Source organism: Neltuma alba, unplaced genomic scaffold (assembly GCF_004799145.2).
Source record: "Neltuma alba isolate B1F8T4 unplaced genomic scaffold, ASM479914v2 tig00012062_pilon, whole genome shotgun sequence".
Taxonomy (NCBI): domain Eukaryota; kingdom Viridiplantae; phylum Streptophyta; class Magnoliopsida; order Fabales; family Fabaceae; genus Neltuma; species Neltuma alba.
The window spans coordinates 103,217-125,416 of record NW_021636623.1 but is presented as its reverse complement, the minus strand read 5'-3'; the positions used below and the strand labels follow the sequence as shown (position 1 = coordinate 125,416).

The following is a 22,200-nucleotide window of genomic DNA, read 5'->3' as shown; positions in this document are numbered from 1 at the left end:
GAAGGAAGTAAACTGTTGCCTCGCACTATATAAGCAACAGGTGGCGTAGATGATCCCATCATGCGTAAACAAGTAGATATATAATCCCAATGACGGTTCCATTTGGATGGTGACATATTGTTGCTATTAATTACTTTTAATTTGTGGCTCCCATTTCATATTTCTTGGTCCACTTTTCGTACCATGGTTAATTATAACTCTCTTTCAATTTTTCTAATCCCAAAATTTACAATCGAGTTTAGCTTAGCATCCTCTCTCTATCTCAACTCTCACCATAAAATATTATGGATAATGCCATGAGCTGTCACTTAATAGCCATCACGGCAAATCCGCTATCACCTATGCTTCGGGGGGGGGGGGGGAAAAAACTACATTTTTCTCATTTTATTTACAAATTATTTTTTGCATATTTTACCAGAATAAAAATTTTAAATTTTATTGATGTTTTAGGGTATAAAAAAAATATTTGTCTTTTGTAGGCTATCTTGAACTTGGATAGTTGGATACTTTAATAGTTTTTTTTATAACTCAAAATATTCTTAAATTGGGTTTGAAACTAATCTTTGTTCGAAAACGTAATGTTAAAATTCTCCTAATAATTATGCTTTTTGAAATTTAAACTTGTACTCTTCGTCTTATAAGAGTGAGGCTACTTACTATCACAATTAACAACTTATTCGTAATACTTTAATAGGGTTTAATAAAACTTGAACTTGCAAATAACAATACTTTTTTTTAAGAATTTTTTGTCTGAGATTTAGTAATTTCAAAAATTTTTAAGAAATTCTCCTTATAAAAAATTTAGTGTTTAGTTTCTTGTGCTTCTCAACAAGAAATTCTCTCATCATTCATCCATTCATTTATTCATGTGTGATATGATGGGTCCAATGAAATAGTAAGCATAAAGAATTTTTTTAAAAAAAATACAATGATAACTTAAAGCTTAAGAATTCAGTCGACATAATTATTTTATATAAGGGATTATTGTTAAGGAATCAGTCGACATAATTATTTTATATAAAGGATTATTGTTAGGGAAAACGATGCATAAACTTAAATCATCTTAAATGCAGTAATAACAATCATTAAAATATTGAAAAACTTAATTCAAAAATACTTGGAAACAAAAGATATTGAAAAATCCGTAAAAAAAAAAGACCTTAAAAATTAAAAAATTACAAACAAAGACCTTTTATAATATCAATATTGGTTTTGATAATAATTGATAACTACATGACAACAATTTTTATAAACTAGTCCCTGTATGTAATTTTTTAATTTTGAAGATCTTTTTTTTTTTTTCCCAAAGATATTCCTAGCTCACTTTAAAAAATATACTCCTTCCATGATTATTTAATAAATATTTAACTAATTTAGATATATTAAAGAATTTAAACAAATTATTTAATTTTAACAAAAATGACATGATATCTCTAAAATATCTTTACATAATTTTAGATTACTTATAAGTTTATAAGTTAAATAAGTTAGTTTAAAAAAATCATAAATAGAATAAATAAATAAATTAATATTTTATATTTAAATTTTAAATAAAGTTTTTAAAGTTTTTTTTAATTTATTATCTGAGCAGAAGAAACTCACGCCCTTATTTCTTTTTGTTTTCCCGGCCAGCACGCACTTATTATATTTTATATTTATGAAGGATCAAGCACGTAATCTACTAATAATATTTAAACAAAACTGAAGAAAGTACTAAGTATTGATATGTGAGAGTCTTTTTTTTTTTTTGGTCAAAGAGATATGTGAGAGTCTGCAAATATAACAAGATCAGAGGTAATAATATTTAAACAAAATTGAAGAAAGTACAAAGTATTGATCTGTGAGATAATCCTAATTGAAAACATGGACGTCGTGGCATTTTTTTTTTTAATCTAATTTAATATTAAAAGGAGTGATGAGGAAAGGGGCGTGACATAAAAGAAGATGGGCCATCGAGAAGGTGACACGTGGGGCAGTGTTCTGGAAGGACATTGCCTAGGGAAGCGGTCAATCGCCACCACACCATCCGATTACGGGTGACGTGTAGGGACGAGATGCATGGATGTCGCCGTCATTCCCCCGTTTTTGGTTGAACAGGAGAACGGAAGCGCGTGGTCAAACAAAAAAGAAACAAGAGAACAAAGGGAGCATAGCGCGGAAGAAGCCACCGGAATCTGAACAAGTGTGGGGGGATGGGCCCCACTGACAACGACATCGCGGCCACATCGTGGCGTCTTTCCACTGGACTTATTGTGTGGGGCCCTCTGGTCAATTCTACGCATGCAGCCCCCGCTTCTTCCTCTTCCCCGTCTTCCTTGACCCGTACGTAATATGAGAATCACAGTAAGTTACATTAATATATTGATTTCGCAGGGGGGGAAAAAAATATAACATTTCATTTTTAGGTTGTATAACAAGCGATTGATATTAATTTATTAACATATGTATTAACATAATATATTAATTTATAACCTTTAAAAATAACTTATAGATAATTTTTTAATCATGACTTATATAATATGAGGTAGATATGTGAATAAAATTTTATTTTAATTTACATAAAATGTGCTTTTCAAAACCTAAAAAAGTGAAACAAACCATTTCAACTAAAGTCATTCATGAAGGTCAGAATGGTATTTTAATTCAAGAGATCCGTATTGCATTATCAGCAAAATCATCGATGATTGTGAATAATTTCTTAAGCTTCGGATCATCTCCTGATCAGAAGTTACATTGGATCATTGGCAGCTTATTAAAATCCAACTTTTGATCGGTTTTATGTATTCTTTACGCTTAAAAACATTTTGCATATATTTATATTAGTTTTAGTTTTTAATTTGACATCTAATGTATATTTTTTTAATTTTGCCCTATTAATTCCTGTAAATTTGCTCTATATAGGGACTAACTATGTTATTAGGAAAAAAATTAAAATTAAATAAAAATAAAAAAGCACATCAGTACTAAATTAACAAGGTATAAAGACTTTCAAAATAAATTTTCCTTTGCATACAGATATATTTATATGACTATCCGATTAAGTCAAATTGTTGAGCTCAATCAAAGATAACTTTTTCCAAAACATTTTCTGCATTTATTATATGTATTTTTTATTTTGGCTTTAATATGGTATGCTATGGTTAGCAGTTAGCTTGTGATGGATTATGACACGTCAGGCTCAATTTCATCAGGAAAAATAATTAAAAAAAACGTTAAAAATTATTAAATCTCAAATCAAGTTTGCTAGTAATATTTTGTTTGGAATTGATAATACTGAATTTGTAAATGGTAATAAATTTTTATTAACGTTTCTTATTTGACATTTAGTAATTTCTAAATTTTTTTTTTGGTTATTTCCCCGATTTCATTATACATTTTTATCAATTCCAATGTCACTTAGTACTTGGTAGAGCAAAGCAATTCAACATAATCTTGGCAAAATAAAAATCAATTCAATATAATTATGATTAAATTATGTTATACTCCTTCGTCTCTTAACACTGGGAACAAATTGAAGAGTTAATATTAATTCTAAATATAAAATCTATTTCATATAATTATCGATTTTTTTAAAATTAATCATATTGATGTTCTCTTAATAATAATTAAGTAGAAGAGGAAGGAAGGGAATTAAAAAGATTTTAGGGTGTTTTAAAAAAAATATACCATATTAACTAATTCAACTAACATTACTAATATATTTAAACTAGTTAATTATGTCTTACATTAAAGGCCAGAGGAATACTACCTTATCTCTTTAGCATGAGATTCACCTGATATATGATTAAATAACTATTTGTGATACAAGACGAATCTTATATTTAGTACTAGAGGTAACAATAAATAATATAATTTTTATTATACTATCTTCAATCTTAATTATAAGACATCGTTTATAAATTATAAATGAGGTTTTATAATTAAATGAGAAGGTAGTGTGAATTAATATTTAGACGTTTATACTGAATCATCATTTAAACATTTATGCCTTTCATTTATGGTTCAAACATTCGAGTGAAAATTTAAAAGATCAACGTCTATAAAAAAGTTTTGCTCAAAAAAAAAAAACGTCTATAAAAGAAGTGAGGACAAGGACTAGGGTTAAGGGGAAAGAGAATTCCCAGAAAAATAGAAAACAAAAAGAAAGAAAGGGAGGCGCAGGTAGGGGATAAGAAGGGGGAGAAGGAGGGGTCCCATCAAAAGGGGGAGGATTGGACGAAGCTGACACGCAGAATATGACGCAACACGTGTTCCTTCTCTTTCCTTGGTCCCCCCGCCCCTCCTGCTCTCTTTATTATTTATATCGCGGAAATTCTTTTATTTTTAATTTGGTACGAGTCTTTATCTTTCTCATTTTATTAATGTTTGCAGCCTTTGTGCATGAAGTTGCAATATTAATAAAACAAAATTAAAATTAAAAATTTAATTCAAAGATATTAAAAAATTAGAGTACCTTCGTAATGAATTTTTTTTAATCAATATTGAGGTTATTAATATACTCCCACCTCTCCTCTGTTTTTCTTCCTTCATGCCGCTTAAATTGAGAAGTCTGAATTTATAAAATTCTAATTTAGGTGAGCGTGACATTTTAAAAATGTCATGAAATTACTTATATGTTCTTCTATGATTAAAAAAAAATTTATGAAACTTATCATTTTTAATTCAATATTTATTATTGTCTGTTTAATATTTGTCATTTTTAATTTTACAACTTATTAGTTAATTAAATAACTAAAATGATGAAAAAAATTTATGAAGCTTGTCATTTCCTATTTAATTATTATTATTATCAATTCAACATTTGTTATTTTCAATTCACATCCTGTTAATTGATTAACTAATTAAATAAAAAAATATCAAACCTGTTATTTTCAATTCAATATTTGTCATACCTACTACAAAAGAGTATAAGTAGTTTCACAACATTCTTAAAAATACTAGTTCAAGTCTCACCCTCATTCCTTGACATTTTCAAATATTAGCTGTTTGAATTTAAATTTCATATACTCGGACCTTTTTTTTAAAAAAGAATTTTTCTTATTGTAAAATTTATCTGCTCTGGACTAATCGTATTTCCTTCTTATATAAAATCTAGTTAAAAAATTATTTTTAATCATAAATATAAACTTGCGGAAAAAACACAAATATAAAATTATAATTTATTTTGTGCTTTATATTTATTGTTTTTTCAAAATGATTTATTTAACTTGTAAACTTCTATATAATTTATTGTTACATAAGAATGAGATGAATAATCTATTTTGATAAGTCTAAGCTTTGAATTTTCAATCACTGACGGAAATAATAGACGGAAAAGATGCCATCAGGCCACGTTGATCTTATTTTCTTTTTTAAGTCTTAAAAATCTCCTCATATCTCGTTTTATATACCAAAAAAAAAATTGTGTGTCAGTATAATATATAAAGTGCACAGGAAACTTTTTGATGTGCTTATCTTCCAAATGCTGCCTGAGTTTGTTTCATTTATTTGTATGTTTATTATTTTTCAATAATGTCATAGGTGGAGTTAGGTGAATCTCCCCTCAACGTTTAAAAACTCATAATTCATAATTTATATATTATAAAGTTTTGACATTATATTTTCTTATGTTTCAAAACTTTAAACCCACTAAACTTATGGGATTCGTCACTCTCCTTTGTTTTTTTGGTGTTTTATTATTCTTAATTACCTTCTCTGTTTTATTAACGTATTACCGTTCTCTCAGCAAGTTGATAGACAGAAATGGAATGATATTTTTTGGGGTAATTTATAAATTAAAATCATTCGGTGGCATCACATCACCTTAAAGCACAAGCACTTTGGGTGAAGATGTTTGATTCTTCTTTCTGAAACCAAATTGAAAGATGGAAAGTAAAGAAGGAACTAAAGAAAGAAAGTTTAAGGAAGAGCCTTTGAAAAGAAGGCACCTAGCAGATAAGTCCGTGAAGGCAAGAAACAGAATTCACTTGAGAAGATCTGCCCTTTGTGATTGAATTGTGACTCTTAGAATGTGACCTTAGTGGAGAATAGATAATAAAATCCACGTACGAACCAACCACTACTCCAAATTAATACTCTTCTATTCTCATCTATATCATAGGGATACAAGTTTTTTTAATCACATTTATAAGTCATCCTATCCATTTTTTTAACATAAATATATTATTTTAATCTTCATTTATTATTTATTGTCGGTGTTTTGTTGAAGAGTACGTGTGTGTATATTAAATATGAGTAAAATTAAAAGCTATTAAATTTTAAGATAGAATTAATGAGATTTAAGATTTCTCTTAGTTCTGATAAATATGTTGGGAGTGACTTAAAAAGAGAATCATATGAGTATAATTAGAAAGGAAAATCATTATAAAGTTTCAAAGAAAATGAATGTGATTATTAAAAAATTTCAATGACTAAAAGAAACCTATTATCATTTTTTAAACTGAAACCTGGTTATATATTTTTTAATCCTGATAGTGATTTTCTAATTGAAATGACAGGCCTTTTTAAAAAGAAAAAGAAAAAGAAGGAAGAAGTGTGAGGGGTGGTGTTTAATTGGGATTCCACTTAAACAAGTTTGACATCACATTTGGCAACAATGGAAATATCATAGCCTCCATTACGTGCCAACCACCCATTTTGAATCCCTTATTTTATTTATTAATTTATTTTAATGGCTACCCAGAGCAAACCCAATAATAATAAAGGCAGAGAGCTAAAGGGTGCCTCAGCTTTTGGGAAACCATATCATAACTGCGACTCTCGTAATGCCTTCTCGTGCTGCCTTCACTTTATCACAACACTCGCGGGTGCTCTCCCTATTTGCAAAGACTTTTGCGCACACTCACTTATCTAATAATCCAAAAATGCTTTTGAGATATATATCTTCTCCAAAACTGGCTTGTGAAATTCAACTTCATATCCAATTCTCATGTTGTCTCATCTCAAAATTTATTGAAGCCGTGCATATCTTTCTCTTTCATTTTCAAAATCCACATACTTTCCTTGAATCTTCATGAAATTAAACAAACTCCTGTTATATATATATGTATATGTATATAGAAATGTATATATTTTTCAAAATAAGCATATTTAATTTCAACAAAATTCAAACGAAAATTGTGTATCGTGTCTATTGTGTGCACTTTAAAAAAAAAAAAAAAAAAAGGAAGAATGCCTTCTTAATATTAAATGTTAGTGGGTTAACACGTGGCATTAGATGATGAAAGAAAGCATGAAATGAATAAACAAAGGGATTATAACAGCCATTAACATCATTACTTGCGGCTGACTATTCCCTTTTACTCATGTTTCATGTGTTCCCCGTTAACACTTAGTGCCCAGGGAATCCCCATTTCTCTTCTCTCATTTTCAGATTTTAGAATAACTCTCGCAACTTTCTTTCTTTCTTTCTTTCTGAAAAAAACAAAATAAAAGACTGCGTTATATGTATGTTTGAAGCAGACAAGAGGAGCAGAGCAATATTATTATAAATATTATGTTATTTTTGTTTTCTTCTTTCGTTCAATAGGATATCCACTCATATTTAAACTTGCCAGGCAAAAGTAATGCTGTACTACGCTGCTGTTGATTGCAGAGAGTTTGACTGCGGAATAATAATAATAATCCACTTTTGTTCCTGACATGTTGAATTGGACACCTCAAATCACTTACATTGGTCAACCTAAGTGGGCAAAAGCTGATGTTAGATGCACTCCTTAGCAGCCAATTCATTATTGTCCAATGTTGTTTGGGTCCAATCATTTCCATGAACAACAATACAGTGTTTGCACCACCATCATCAGGTCACTCAAACGCCAACTGGCCATGATGGTGGCGCTTTGCATCATCCTTTAATCAATCTATTTCCCATTTAGAGCCTTGCTTATTGCAAGACGTGCCTTTTTTATTTACTTATTTTGTTTTCTCTTTCTTGTACAATAGGGGCCCAAGGCCCAAATCCCATTACAAATTCACCCAAACCTGCAACCCGTAAGATAAAAAATTTATTTTGTTTTGGACTCTGTACCTCACTACTTACACTTGTGATCAAGGAATGGTCTCCCTCTCCCTTGGAACTAGATTTTGAAAGAAATGAGGAGGAAAGAGATCCTGTTCGCTCAGGACAGATGTGTGGTTTGGTCTTTGGAATGTACAGAGATCAAAATTTGAGGTTGTCCTTCAGGTATTGCACCACCTCTTGCTGGAACCAAAGTTAAAATCTTCCTTCAGCAAACCCCATCGATAGAATACAACATTTTAATGCAAAAACCATAATGCATTGCAATTACGCCGTATTGGAGAAACAGATTTCGCTTTTTATGCACAAAACAAACATATGATAGGACTGGACTAAGTGGAGGGAGTATCCTAAACTCAAAAGCAGAAATATGCAGAGAAGAGAAATGGCATGGCATGATAGAATACTTACGATCAAAGCGAGCAGAACACATCCAGCGGCTCCAGGGAAGAGAGCATACCAGAAGTTTAAGTGATGAAGCTTAACTCCATCAATGAACAACAGTGGAAGGCTGGCAGCTACGCAAATGGTTGAGACTAAATTAAGGTTGGATACGAAATATGAGAGTGCGTGGGGGCAGAGGAAGAAGCGTACCAGGAGGATGCATGGCCCGAGTCCAGATCATGTAAGCTACGCAGGCCGCAAGTCCCACGCTCCTGGCTAGCCATCCTGGCCCAAAAACTGTGAATGCCACCACGCCTATGGCTGCACAGCCTATCTGCGCCATGAACATGTTGTACTTCTGCATCACCATTAATCCCATACTACATTAGGGACCATGGAGTAAAATTAAGATCGAACAAAACCCAACAAATTGCGTTTAGTTTGAGCAGAAAATATTTGTTTTAAGAAGTACACCATTTTAGGGCTTGTTTGGATTAATGATTGCAAAAGCAACCTTTACTCCAGCTGATTTTTACAAACAGAAGTTGGGATAAATTTAATTAATGTGATATAATTCATGTTTAAATAACATTTTATTAAAAAAAAATCAGCTTGATATAAATGTGATTAGATAATATATTGAAAAATCAGTTTTAGAAGGTTCAAAAACTAAAAAAGTTAATAGTTAGAAGCCACCAAAATTTATTTTAACATTAAATTGCTTTTGAACAAAAAAATCAGGTGTCAAATATCATTTTACACTTAAACTGGCTTTTTCAGTTTGCCAGACCAAAGTTGGAGGGGTAAATACTAAATAGAGTTTATCTTGAAATCATGTCTCTTTTGAAAATGTCTCGTTCAACACTTTTAGGATGGGAGGTTGGCACTGGGCAGGGCGGAGGAGGCAATATGAGATTTTTTTTAGTCTGAATTTTGTGCACACCCAATCACTTGAGATTTTGAATGGGCCCAGAGAAGTCCGATTGCTTGTTTGGCATTTCCCCCCAAAGGGTCAAGAAGTAAGCCCGAATCCACGAACTAAAATGTTTAGAATTACAAGTCTTCTTGGGCTACGTTTGTCTGGAAGAATATAACTTATGACAGAGCAAAAACTGATCGTATGGTATCAAGCCGTTTTTGTACAGTTTGTACTTCTTTCCCAGTTATAGATTTCCTTTCCATTCGAAAAAAAAAAACTGATCGTATGGTATCAGGCCTTGATCTGTAATGAGCTTAATAAATGGGAGGTGTGAAAAAGGAAGGGAGAATTACATTAGTCAAGAGCACTTGATCTTGTAACAAGCTTAATGACAACCTCTGGGGACTTGTTTTTTAATTATTTGAGACCTCATTGAAAAAGGAAAGAGATTAATAAATGATGGCAACAATTTAGTTTTAACCAATATCTTACTCTGATATTTTCTTCAACTGTTCCCAACAGAAAACATCTTGTCGCGTGAATTGAGGATGGATTTGGATTCTAGACCCGTACCTACACTTACCATTTTTAACCGGGAGAATTGCAAGGAGGTGTCAGAAAATAATTGTTAAAAAATTTTAATAACAACCTAAATACCTTATAACATGTAATTATAGATTTCAAAATAAAAAATACTCTTCCCGAGTTTTCTATTTAGGATTGGACAAGTAATAACTTTTAAGATTTATTTTGTAAGTTTTTTTGAAGTTTTATTATAATTCTTAATGAGGGGGATTACCTAAGGTTAAGAGCTATGACTAGGCTTTTGTGCGTGAGCGTCCTTTTTTTTTGGGCTGGAGTGGGTAAGCATATATACTGTTATCAGATGCTATACCACACACGATTGAAATGTTAATCCTCGTCTCTAAAATTTGCTTTCTTCATCTACCCACCAAATTTAACTCCAAAATGTCAAACAACAGCACAATCGAGAGAGAGAGATGGTACCCGAGCAGCAGGAGTAGAGGGAGTGGTGAAGAGAACAGCAGAAACAGCACCTAAAGGCGCAATCGTCATGGAAAGCCCTTTGGGAGCCAGAATCTGATCCATCTTTCCCAATAAGGCCATTGCGGCAAATGCCCCTGTCCATCCATCCAAACTCAAATCACTCAATGAACTACGAATTGAAGCAAGAAAAGAAAGGTGGGAGCAGCGTAAATTGGGAACGAGACCTGCAGAGGGCCACACAATGTCGCTGAGGCAAGGGATTGAAGACCCTTTCGCGGGTTTCCAATCGTCCCAAACCGAGGGAGAAACCACTTTGCTTGACGCCACAATCCCCAATCCTCTCCTCCTTCGCAATTTGAGCGAGTTTTGCAGAAGGGCCTCCTCGTGTTTGACGAAATGCGGACCCGTGCAAGACGACGGGATTTGCAATGGCATCATCCTATAGCTGATGCCGCTGCCTCCCCAGTTGCTCACTCTCAAATTCATCTTTAATCTTCCCTTTGCAATCTCTAATTCACCAATTCTCTCTGTGCCTTGTGCAAGTGTGTGTACGAGAGAGAACGGAAGAACAGAGAGAGAAGCGAGAGACAGTCCAAAGTAGAAGGAACGAAAGGAAAAGGGTCAGAGTCAGAGCTACATGTGAGCCTTTGGGAAGGCCTAAAGGACACCCCCAAACATTGCCAGTGGTTTTGTGACATTCCGCAATATCTTATTTTTTTCATCCTGCCTCGGGCATTAATATAAAAAACTTAAAAAAATTAGTTAAATTAGTTATATTAAGTAAGTATTTTTTTTAAAATATCTTTGTTAATAATATATATTAATTAAAATTCTTGTTTTATAAAATTTTTACAGATACAATTACTATAAGAATTATTTTAGAAGAATAGATAAATTTTAAAAAAATGGATTGAAAGATTATATTTAAGGCTAAATTGAATATCAAACTAGTTTTTATATTAAGAATTGGATTTAACATTTTATGAGCTTAAAATTTAGGGAAAAATGAGGTGTATTTTGCAATTTTTTTTAAAAAATTTATCTTTAATTATTTTTTCTCCTTTGCCATGCTCTATTTTTTTTAAACTAATTTTAGCTGATTTTTTATTATAAGGAGGGACTAATTAATTATTTATTTATTCCAAAATATTCTTTTTTAAAAGGAAAATTTTGTACATCAAACAAACTCTATCTAGGGTGTGTTTGGATGAAACCAAACCATGGTTTGGAAAAGTGATTCTGAAGAATAGATTCTGGGGAGAATAGATTCTGTGAAGAATAGATTCTGTAAAAAAGTGATTCTGAGAAGTGAGAGTGTTTGGATAGTTGTTATCAGAAGCACTTTTTATATATACAAATTACTAAAAAAAAGACATAAGTTAATATGATAATTACAGAAAAATAGATTTTATGATATATTTTAATTTGAAGGAATAAAATTATTAATAATATATTTTTTACCAACATAATTAATAATACATAAGATAATATAATTAATAAATAATTAATGTGTATATATATTTATAAAATATAAGATGTTTATAAAAAAATATGTTTATAAAAAAAATAACAAGATACATATCATATAGGCTCTCACACTCTCCCTTTTTTCTCCAAAAGCAAAAAAATTTTGTTTTTTTCAAAACTATGGTTTTGGTTTTTAGAGGGAGTGTTTGGGTGATTGACACCCCAAACCATGGTTTGGGGTGTCATCCAAACACACCCCTAGTTGGTTAACTTTCGGTTCAATAATTGACTTCTCCACGCTGATCTGTTTTCTCATGAGACCATGCTTGAGGACCACATATTTTATTTATTTTATTAGCTGTGCAAGGAGTTTAATAGAGTTTATAAAAGAGCTCTGTTATGTTGACATTTAGCTTTATAAATATGATTTTTTAATATTAAAATACCGAAAATAAAATCCATCCAATGGGAGACTGATATACAAACAAGTCCATATCATCGTGAACGAATAGTCACCGCACCTATGCTTCCACTTTTATTATGAGAACTCATTTCGATTGGAAGTTAGAATTAGATGACAGGGAAACATCATTTGATTTTCTCCTTAAAAAAACGGGGAAAAAAAATCAAAACTTTGGAGGATTTAAATGCAAAATTGGAAACCAGGTTCTAAGACCCATTTCGTGATTGCCAAAAGACAAAAGGTTATCATAGAACCAAGGGCAAATTAAAATGTCCACCACATCAATCCAATGGCTAAGAAGAAAAGTAAAGACGACATCACTAGAAACAAGGACGTCTTTATAGCATATGCTTTGCAATTTTATTATTAATTCAAATAACATTAATTCAGCATATATAGTAGTGTACAAGTATTTGCGTGGTATACATGGCATTGAACTCATTCCTACCCATCGCCTTATAATACTACTTCCGTTTTTTATTATAAGAGCTTGTTTAACTTTCAATTTAATCTTAAATATAAGACCACAATCTATTTTATTTTTCATATTTATTTATTTTTTTAAAATAGTCTTAACTCTTTATAGTAGTTGTATATGTTAAATGTTTCGTCAAATAGTAATTCTAATTAATATAAATAATTAGCAAGGGTATTATAGAGAGGACAACAACTGTTTATAACAAATAAATAATTTAACAAATTTTCATAATCTTCTTAAATTAGTCAACTAGGTCTTATATTAAAGACTGAGATAGTATAATCAGAGTTGTCCTATAAATGACAGGTCTTAAATTAAATCCCACTTATAATTTCAAGCTTTTAATACCTATATACCTCTTTAAAATTAAAAAAAAAAATTATTGCCAAGAGAAAGCATCGTAGGGTCCATCTTGTTTTCGCACCTCACAATAATTCCTGGCCGTTTTCTATGTTGCCCCAGCGGAACATGCTCCTACCTTAATTCTTCTCTTCACGTAGTAACCCAATTCTTCCCGCTGTACGTTGCCAGCAATCAATTAAGTTTTATATTAAACCCATTCGCTAATCAAATATAAACCCTACCGATTTTTAATTGAAATTTTGAGTACATTTCACACTGCCATCCATTGGTTCAAACACATAAGTAGAGTAATAATCTGATGATAATGTTATCGAGATATTACAAATTTATTGTAGCCAATTCACGCATGGCCTTCCAGTTTAACGAATATTTTAATTCTTTTTATTCTGAAAGTTAATGCATTTATCCAAAAAAAAAAAAAAATCTTTGAGGTTGAGCAAAATCGGCTAAAAGCCTGACAGTTGAGTGATCCCCTGGATTCTGGGAGCAACGATATATTCAAGCTCCTACTTTATTTTATTTACTTTCTTTTTAGCGTTTTTTTGGTTTTTTTTTTTTTTTATATGGCAAACTATTGGAGTACGTGTAGGCTGTTAGGGTTTAATGGAGTCCAAACAACGTCAGTGAACAATGGAGATGGTGACCGATAATCCTTCTTCTTTCTCACTGATTCTAGAAGATCGTGAGCAGAATTTTGCACCTCCTACACCTGCAACATCTAGAAGAGCGGGAGGATGGCGATCCGTGAGATACATACTCGGTAACTTTCCCTCTCTTTTCTCTGAATTATCATTGATTTTTTTGTACAGCATTGTGCATGCAAGGTGATCGATGTTTTGCTTCTGAATTTATTAAAGCGAACGAGTCGTTCGAGAAGCTGGCGTCCATGAGCTTGATATTAAATATAACATTGTACCTACGGTCGAACTACAACATGAATAACATTGCTGTTGTTAATGTGGTCCAAATTTGGGTTGGATCCTCCAACATGGCATCCATAGCCGGCGCTTTGATCACTGATACTTATCTGGGCCGGTTCCGGGCCCTCCTTTATGGCTCCATCGCATCTCTTCTGGTAAATAATCCTCTCAATCCAATTCTTTAATCACTTATTGTTCAAGTCAGTTTAAATAAGCATCATGTTCGAGTTTGATCGCACAATCTCTTCCATTAAAGTGGTTGTGGGGTATCCATGAGCTACAAGCCTTTGGCCGGTGTTTACTATATATAGCCATATTATAAATTTTATACTGCCCAAATCTACGCAGCTTAATAGTAATTGCATAAAGGACTTGTTGGGAAGATAGTATGGTCGGGGTGGGTTGGAATGAAAAAGAATAACATTTCCTTGATCATTGAATGGTTTAAAAGTAGTAGACCAGGACGGAGTTCCCAAAACTCTTCTCCTTCCTACGCATCACAATTTTCAAACTTCTCTAAAGTTGGGAGTTTGGGATGGTTAGGATCTCCTCTGCTGCTCTCTCTTTTCAGTCACCTATTTATCTCTCATATCCAAATATTAGATGGAACGAGGACAGATAACAGGATTACAGGTTTTTTTTGGAGGGGGATTTTTTTCCTCTGGGAGACGAGATTTCATCATGCCTTTTCTTTAACCTGGCTAATTTTTAAATATTTTCTTCATGAATAAAAAAAGGAAGAAAAATCTTTTTTTGTGCGCACGCCCTACTCCCCCTTGTATCCATTTCTAAAGGGAGTCCCGTGCATCACAAGAAGTCTAAAGTCAAAGAAATGAGTCTATGACTTGAAGATAGTATTTTTCTTTTTTTAAATATTTGATATTGGTATTTTTTCCCCCCTATTCTTTCTACTGTCCAAATCATTGGATGAAATGGAACGGGATTAGGAAAAATAACTCAAACCATTTTTTCGATCATAGGATGGATTAGGATGTGGTTCCCCTATCCCAAAACCAACCGCTCTCCCCACAATACAATATTCAAATTTCTCTAAATTTGGAGCTCGGATGGTTAGGCTATGTTCCTCTCTATTTTTTTTTTGGTTAATCACTTGCTCCAAATGTTCTTCACTTTACTTTTTGGAAGGCTAGTGATGGAATTTAAAATTTACACCTATTTCACTACATTAGTCACATTATAGCAGCCAGCGCCCAAACTACTGAAAATGGGTTACCAATTCCTATTTCATTTAAGCGTATGAAACTTTCTAACTCTACTTCGTAGACATCACTTAATTCTAATCTCTTCAAAATTCCAAAAGAAGTCCGTATCAAGAATATGAAGTCATTATTTCAGTTAGTCTTTTATTAGTTCGTGCAGGTGGATATATCATCTCCTTGGATTGCATTTGACAGGGTATGTTGACAATTACCTTAACAGCAGGAATACATCAGTTAAGACCCCCTACCTGCACAGACCCACTTCATTGCCAGAAATCAAAAGCGTGGCAGATCGGCATCCTCTTTGGAGGTCTTGGACTGTTATCTATAGGAGCTGGTGGGATTAGGCCCTGCAACATTGCTTTTGGGGCTGATCAATTTGACACCAAGACAGAAAAGGGCAGGGCACAGCTAGAGAGTTTCTTCAACTGGTGGTACTTGTCTTTCACAGTAGCATTAGTCATAGCACTCACTGGTGTTGTCTATGTCCAAACCAATATCAGTTGGACTATAGGATTTGCCATTCCAACTGTTTGTCTGGCACTTTCTGCATTCATTTTCTTGCTTGGTCGCAACACCTACATTTACAAGAAACCTCAAGGTAGCATCTTTGTAGACATGGCCAAGGTGGTTGTGACAGCCTTTAGAAAATATAAGCTTCAGCCTTCTGGGAAGTCATTTTATGATCCGACACATACATTGGATGAATCACCGTTGGATAATAAAGGACATGCTTATAAAGATAGGTGTAAGTGCCTTGACAAGGCTGCTATAATTGCCAACCCCAGTACTGAACTGGATGACCAAGGCATGTCAAGGAACGGCTGGAGACTTTGTAGCTTGGAACAAGTTCAAAACTTCAAGTGCTTGCTGGGAATTCTTCCAGTCTGGGTGGCTGGGATCTGCTGTTTTATGGTAATAAACCAGCAGAACACTTTTGGGATCCTTCAAGTTATGCAAATGGATAGATCCATTGGACCCCACTTCAAGATTCCACCTGGGTGGATGAACCTGACAGCAATGCTATCACTTTCCATATGGATTCAGGTTTATGAGGGCATCTACATTCCTCTGTCCAGGAAATTTTATAAAAATGCTGTGAGATTGAGCATGGGGCTAAGAATCAAGATTGGGATTTTGTTATCAATCTTATGCATGTTGGTTGCAGCAACTGTTGAGAAGCAGCGACGGCACTCAGCTTTAAGACAAAATTCATATATTTCGCCAACACGCTTTACGCTGCTATTGCCACAGTATGCACTATCAGGTTTAACGGAAGCTTTTGCTGCTGTTGCTATAATGGAGTTTTTCACCATGCAACTACCAGAGAGCATGAGGACCGTTTCAGGGGCTCTCTTCTTTCTGAGCATGTCCATTGCAGAATACTTGGGCTCACTTATAGTCAACATTGTCGACAAATTAACATCAGAGAATGGAAGAAAACCATGGCTGGGTCATCATGACTTGAACCATGTTAGACTTGAAAACTACTATTATATCATTGCTGCCCTGGGAGCATTGAATTTTCTCTACTTCAGTTTCTTCGCGGTCCATTATTTGACAAGCACGCAGGGCACTGAAATGAAAGAGGTGCAACCACAGAATTCAACTGCTTGTAGGAATGGAGAATTGTCTGGACCAGAAGATGAGGAGAAGGGATTGAGCATAAAAAGGAGCTAAATTATTAACAATTAGCACTATTAACTTACTCCTTTCTTTCTTGAACTCGTGTTACTAGTATCAGGTTCTTTGTTTCCATGGAACCTCTTTTCGTTTTCATTTCTTGGATGAGATAAGTGTATCGATTCCATTTCTTTCATTTTTCTTCTCTTCAAGCCATCTTATCTGTTCTTTTTAGGGCACAATACTATTGTTATGGTGTATGTTACCATAATTAAGTGGGCTAATTCCACTCTTCCCCTTGACAGATGTCCACATTTCGTGAAACTCATCCATTTTTTAAATATAGCCTCCACTAATCGCCCCCAATAAGAACCAAGAGTATAACTATTTTGATCACAATCTCTTTGCATTCATTATTTATATAATAAAAGTATTGAATATGTATTTGACTAATACTTCCTCCGGTTCTATTTATAAGTTTCAAATTTGGTAAAGGGTGTAATTCATTTTATAAGTTTCTATTTGAATTTATCTTGACGTTTAATTTTTTTCTTTTCAATTTTGCCCTTAACTATTTCTTTTTTATCATATTTTCCAACACAATCTCTTTCATAATTTTTCTCATTTATTTTAAGAACATATTTAGAAACAAAAGTCTATTTCTAACCTATTTAATGTTTTTAACTAATTGTTCGTTATATATGAATTAGTTACTTGAATATTATCATAAGGACCAGAGAGAGTATAAAATTAGTTTATTTTCTAAATCTATTATTCCTGTAACATTACAAGTTTAATATAAAATTAATCTTACTCGACTGTATTTTTAGACTAAAAGAAAGGATTGAGTAATTTAAGTATCTTACTACCTCCAATCCTTAATATAAAACTTTGTTTTACTTTTATTTTAGTTCTAAATATAAGATTTTAGTCAATTTTGTTTCTCATATTTATTTCTTTTTTTTTGAGATAATTCTTCTAATAATAGTAGTTCTAGCCAATAAACTTAATTAGCAAGAATATTTTAAAAAAGACAACACATATTTATTACAAATAACTAATTTAACTCTTATATTTAGGACTCGAGGTAATACGTTAGAGGAGAAAATACTTTAGTGTCATTATTTTTGTTGGTATTTTAGAAGATTCTTTACACATATTGACGATCCTTCAGACTTTCACTAGCCATGGTGTTTATGGCATAAAATATACTTCCCCAGCGTTCTTCTATTTAAGGGAAGATGGGTCTGAAATGGTTTTTAAACTTCCCTCGATCACCACTTTTTTTTTTTTTGTTTAATTTGCTTACATCATCAACCATACAATTAGATTCTGAAGGAAATAAGATAAGATGATTTCTGTATGATGAATGGTAGTCAGAACGTAACAGATTACAGGGTTTGCGACATGATTGATGAAAACAGTAGTTGGGATTTCTTGAAGCTGCAGGGGATGCTTAGTGAAGAAGGATTGAGGAAGATTATGGCTGTGCCTCCACCTGATCCTGCACTTGGTGAGGACATGATAAAATGGAGCTCGAACTTGCAGAATAAGTATGTCGTTTCTGAGATTTACAGGAACATGAGGGTTCAAGATGGACCGCCTGATTCAATATGGGGGTGCAAGTTTTTTTTTATGGATTGCCACACATAATAGGCTACTAACGGCTGAAAGGAGAAGCAAGAATTTAGGGGGTAATGCTGTCCATAACAGATGTAGATGTGAAGAGGAAACACTTATGCATGCAATAAGGGATTGTATTGTGCCAAGAAAGGTTTGGGAGCAGCTGGGGTATCTGTCAAGTGATTCAGATTTTTTTCCTGCTGAAAGATAAGGAGTGGTTCAGATGGAACCTAAGTGGTAGAAACAGGAAGAAGAGGATTGGGTTTGGTATAACATGTTGGCTTTTATGGAATTGGAGAAATAAGCTTCTGTTTGAAGAGGATGTCAGAGAACCAGAGCAACTGAGAATAGTGATTGAGCATTACGTAAATGAGATCTTATGTATTGACAAGATGAAGGGTGACAAGGGAGTATGGAGGAAAGAAGTTAATATCAAATGGGAAGCGCCACATGATGGTTGTGTAAAGCTCAATACCGATAGTGCAGTTAAGGGGCAGAATAGAGTGGTGGGCTGTGGTGGTTCGCTAAGGGATTGTTGAGGGAATTGGGTTAAGGAGTTTACAAGGAAGCTGGGTTCTTGCTCAGCAATGACAGTAGAAACTTAGGGTGTCATCACTGGAATGAAGGTAGCTTTAGAGACTGCTGATACTAACTTGTTTGTGGAATGTGACTTAGGGTCCCTTGTGAATATTCTGCAAAACTTGTATGTTGATGACTGATGAGTTTGCTGATTCGAGTTTACTAAAAATTGTAAAGTTGAGATGAACAGGTTTACTCAGTTAAAATTTAGTCATGTATATAGGGAGGCAAATTTTAGTACTGATTGCCTCGCCAGCATTTGTTTTGAGTTAGAAGAGGTCTTTACGGTTTTTGATAGGCCTTCTAGAAAGGTCATGGATTTTTTTGTACAAAGACTCAGTGGGAGTTGCTTTCCCACGCATGATTGTACAGCAATAAGAGCTGAGCGAGCATGATTGCTGCACTCAGAAAGAAAAAAAACAAAAAAAAGAGAAACTGCTCGTAGCAATCTTGTCAAATATTCTACAGGTCACATAGCGGCTCATATATACAGGACAAATGAAGACACTGTTGGCTTTGAAGAAAGAAGAGAATGGAAACTGGAATTGATTTGCTCCGTTTACCAAATCAATGATGATCGAAGAAGCTAGCTACCTTCCAACATGAGCGTGTCCCGATCCCTCATGAAAAGCTTTTGCATTTCCAGTATTAGTCATTGGGTGACGGAATTTGGCTTCCTTGAAACAGAAGTGGCAAGCCTTTGGCCATTGTTCAACATAAAAGCTGGCCACAAAAAAGAAAAAGAAAAAGTTCCGTGATCAAAATTCTCCCTTTCATGGTCAACTGAAAGTTGAACTTCCCTTGGGTTCACGCGCACTAATCGCCCTGTCTGATTGTCTCGCCATATTAATTCGAGAAATTTTTGCATGTACCCAGTGCGCCACATCATTCATGTTCTACCAATAAAAATATGTCACGTTACCAATCTTAATCCTACTTGTAAGCTTATGTATCAGCCTTGAAATTCATTTTAGATTAATAATTTAATTTAACAATTGTTTTTGGAAGCCGTGCCCAAGTTCTCCATTCGCTCCTTCCTCTTCATTTTCGTTGGTCTTCGTTCTCCCTTTTTAACTTTTTCTTCCTCTTCATCCTCTTTATAGTTCATACTCCTCTTTTTTGGTCCGTCTTCTTCCTGCTCAACCTTTATCTTTTTTCTCAAACTCTCTCTTCTTGTTAACATTTTCTTCTGAGAGACGCTACTGTTCAGTTCTCAAAGCTACAGGAATATCTTCCTTTCCTCCATGGGCTCGCCCAAGAAGAAAGAGATACTTGTACAGACAAAAATGAAGAGAGAACAGAGAGGGGTAAATGAAAGGGGTAGGCACGAGTTCTGAAAACAGTTGTTAAATTAAATTGTCAGTCTAAAATAAATTTCAAGTCTGACACATAAGCTTACAAGTAGGATTAAAATTAGTGTCGTAACATATTTTTACTGGTTAGAGCATGAATGGTGTGGTGAGCGCGGTGTATACAAGAATTTCTCCTTAATCTGCAGAGTGGCAATAATTGCCGTGGCATTAATATAAGGCAGTTGGCAAGTTGGATCCTCCTTAGTTCTAGATTTTCGTACTGATAACGATTGATAATTTTTTTTTGTCTTCATTTTTTCCACCTTTTTTTTTGTTAAGGTGTGCTTAGCACCCCGAACTATTTTTCCAGATGCATCTAGTGTCCTAAAGCAATTTTTCGGTGTATCCAGTGTCCCAAACTAATTAAAACGATGCATACATATCCCGGGCTAACAAAAAAGTTAAGTTTGACCGTTAGTTGACCAAAAAATCTGACGTGGCGGACACATAAGCATCTAATGTGTATTATTTTGACGAGTTAAGGTGCGCCCAACACCCTGAACTATTTTTCCAGGTGCGCCCAGTGTCTTAAAGTAATTTTTGGTGCATCTAGTGTCCCAAACTAATTAAAACGGTGTGTCCACATCCCAGGCTAACAGAAAAGTCTCGTTTGACTGTTACCTTGTTGATTCAGTTAAAGGTTGACCGAAAAATCCTACATGGCGGACACACAGGGCGTCTGATGTGTATTATTTTGACTGAAAACTCCTCTTCTAACATTTATCTTCTACCAGTTTTTAAACTTAAAAAAAAAAAAAGACCACCGATCCACCCTCTTAAATCCCGGTACATGTACCACCCATTCAATCTCATCCTCGTCTTTAACATTTTATCCCATTTCTTCCATCACTCTGATTTGAAACCACAATCGCTGTCACAGCACACTTCCATCTGCATCTCTGTCGACTCCTCATTTGACTCACATTTGCTTTCCTCCTCGTAGAACACAGTAAACTTCCCCTTGGTCACTCCATTGACATTGTCATCGCCTTCCGAGAAAACACCCACCTCCACTGGGCTTGTTTCAGGAGCTTTAGTCAAAATAATACACATCAAACGCTTGCGTGTCCGTCATGTAGGATTTTTCAGTCAGCCTTCAGCTGAATCAGCAAGGTAACGGTCTTACGAGATTTTTCTGTTAGCCTGGGATGTGGACATACCGTTTTAATTAGTTTGGGACACTGGATGCACCAAAAATTACTCTAGGACACTAGGCGCACCTGGAAAAATAGTTCAGGGTGCTGGGTGCACCTTAACTCGTCAAAATAATACACATAAGATACCTACGTGTCCGCCACGTCAGATTTTTCGGTCAACTAACAGTCAAACTTAAATTTTCTGTTAGCCTGAGATATGGATGCACCGTTTTAATTAGTTTGGGACACTGGATGCATCAAAAATTACTTTAGGACACTGAGTGCACCTGGGAAAATAGTTCAGGGTGCTGGGTGCACCTTAACTCGTCAAAATAATACACATAAGATACCTACGTGTCCGCCACGTCAGATTTTTCGGTCAACTAACGGTCAATCTTAACTTTTCTGTTAGCCCGGGATATGGATGCACCGTTTTGATTAGTTTGGGACACTGGATGCATCAAAAATTACTTTAGGACACTGAGGGCATATGGGAAAATAGTTTGGGGTGCTGGGTGCACCTTAACCCTTTTTTTTTGTTTTATAATTTCTGTTTCTGGTTCTGATACTATGTTAACTTTTCTTCATTTTTCTTTTTTTCCCAAATGAAAATTTGCAGAAGCTGGCAAACAGCTGAGTTTGACTGTT

The 22,200-nt window shown here is 34.0% G+C and overlaps 2 protein-coding genes across 2 annotated transcripts; one reads left to right on the top strand and one right to left on the bottom strand.

The window, feature by feature from the left end:
• Nucleotides 1-7,598: 7,598 nt before the first annotated feature.
• LOC114721702 (uncharacterized) lies at nt 7,599-11,007 on the bottom strand. The gene is made up of 5 exons (XM_028907551.1): nt 10,553-11,007; nt 10,329-10,462; nt 8,612-8,759; nt 8,429-8,535; nt 7,599-8,200 (listed from the first exon to the last, which is right to left on the bottom strand). The coding sequence occupies exons 1-5, from the start codon at nt 10,812-10,814 to the stop codon at nt 8,159-8,161; spliced, it is 693 nt and encodes a 230-aa protein (XP_028763384.1). The 5' UTR covers nt 10,815-11,007; the 3' UTR covers nt 7,599-8,158.
• A 2,722-nt stretch (nt 11,008-13,729) lies between these two features.
• LOC114721698 (protein NRT1/ PTR FAMILY 2.8-like) lies at nt 13,730-16,919 on the top strand. Its single transcript, XM_028907548.1, has 3 exons — nt 13,730-13,859; nt 13,957-14,174; nt 15,435-16,919. Exons 1-3 carry the CDS (start codon nt 13,730-13,732, stop codon nt 16,917-16,919), a joined length of 1,833 nt encoding a protein of 610 aa, XP_028763381.1.
• Nucleotides 16,920-22,200: the final 5,281 nt, after the last annotated feature.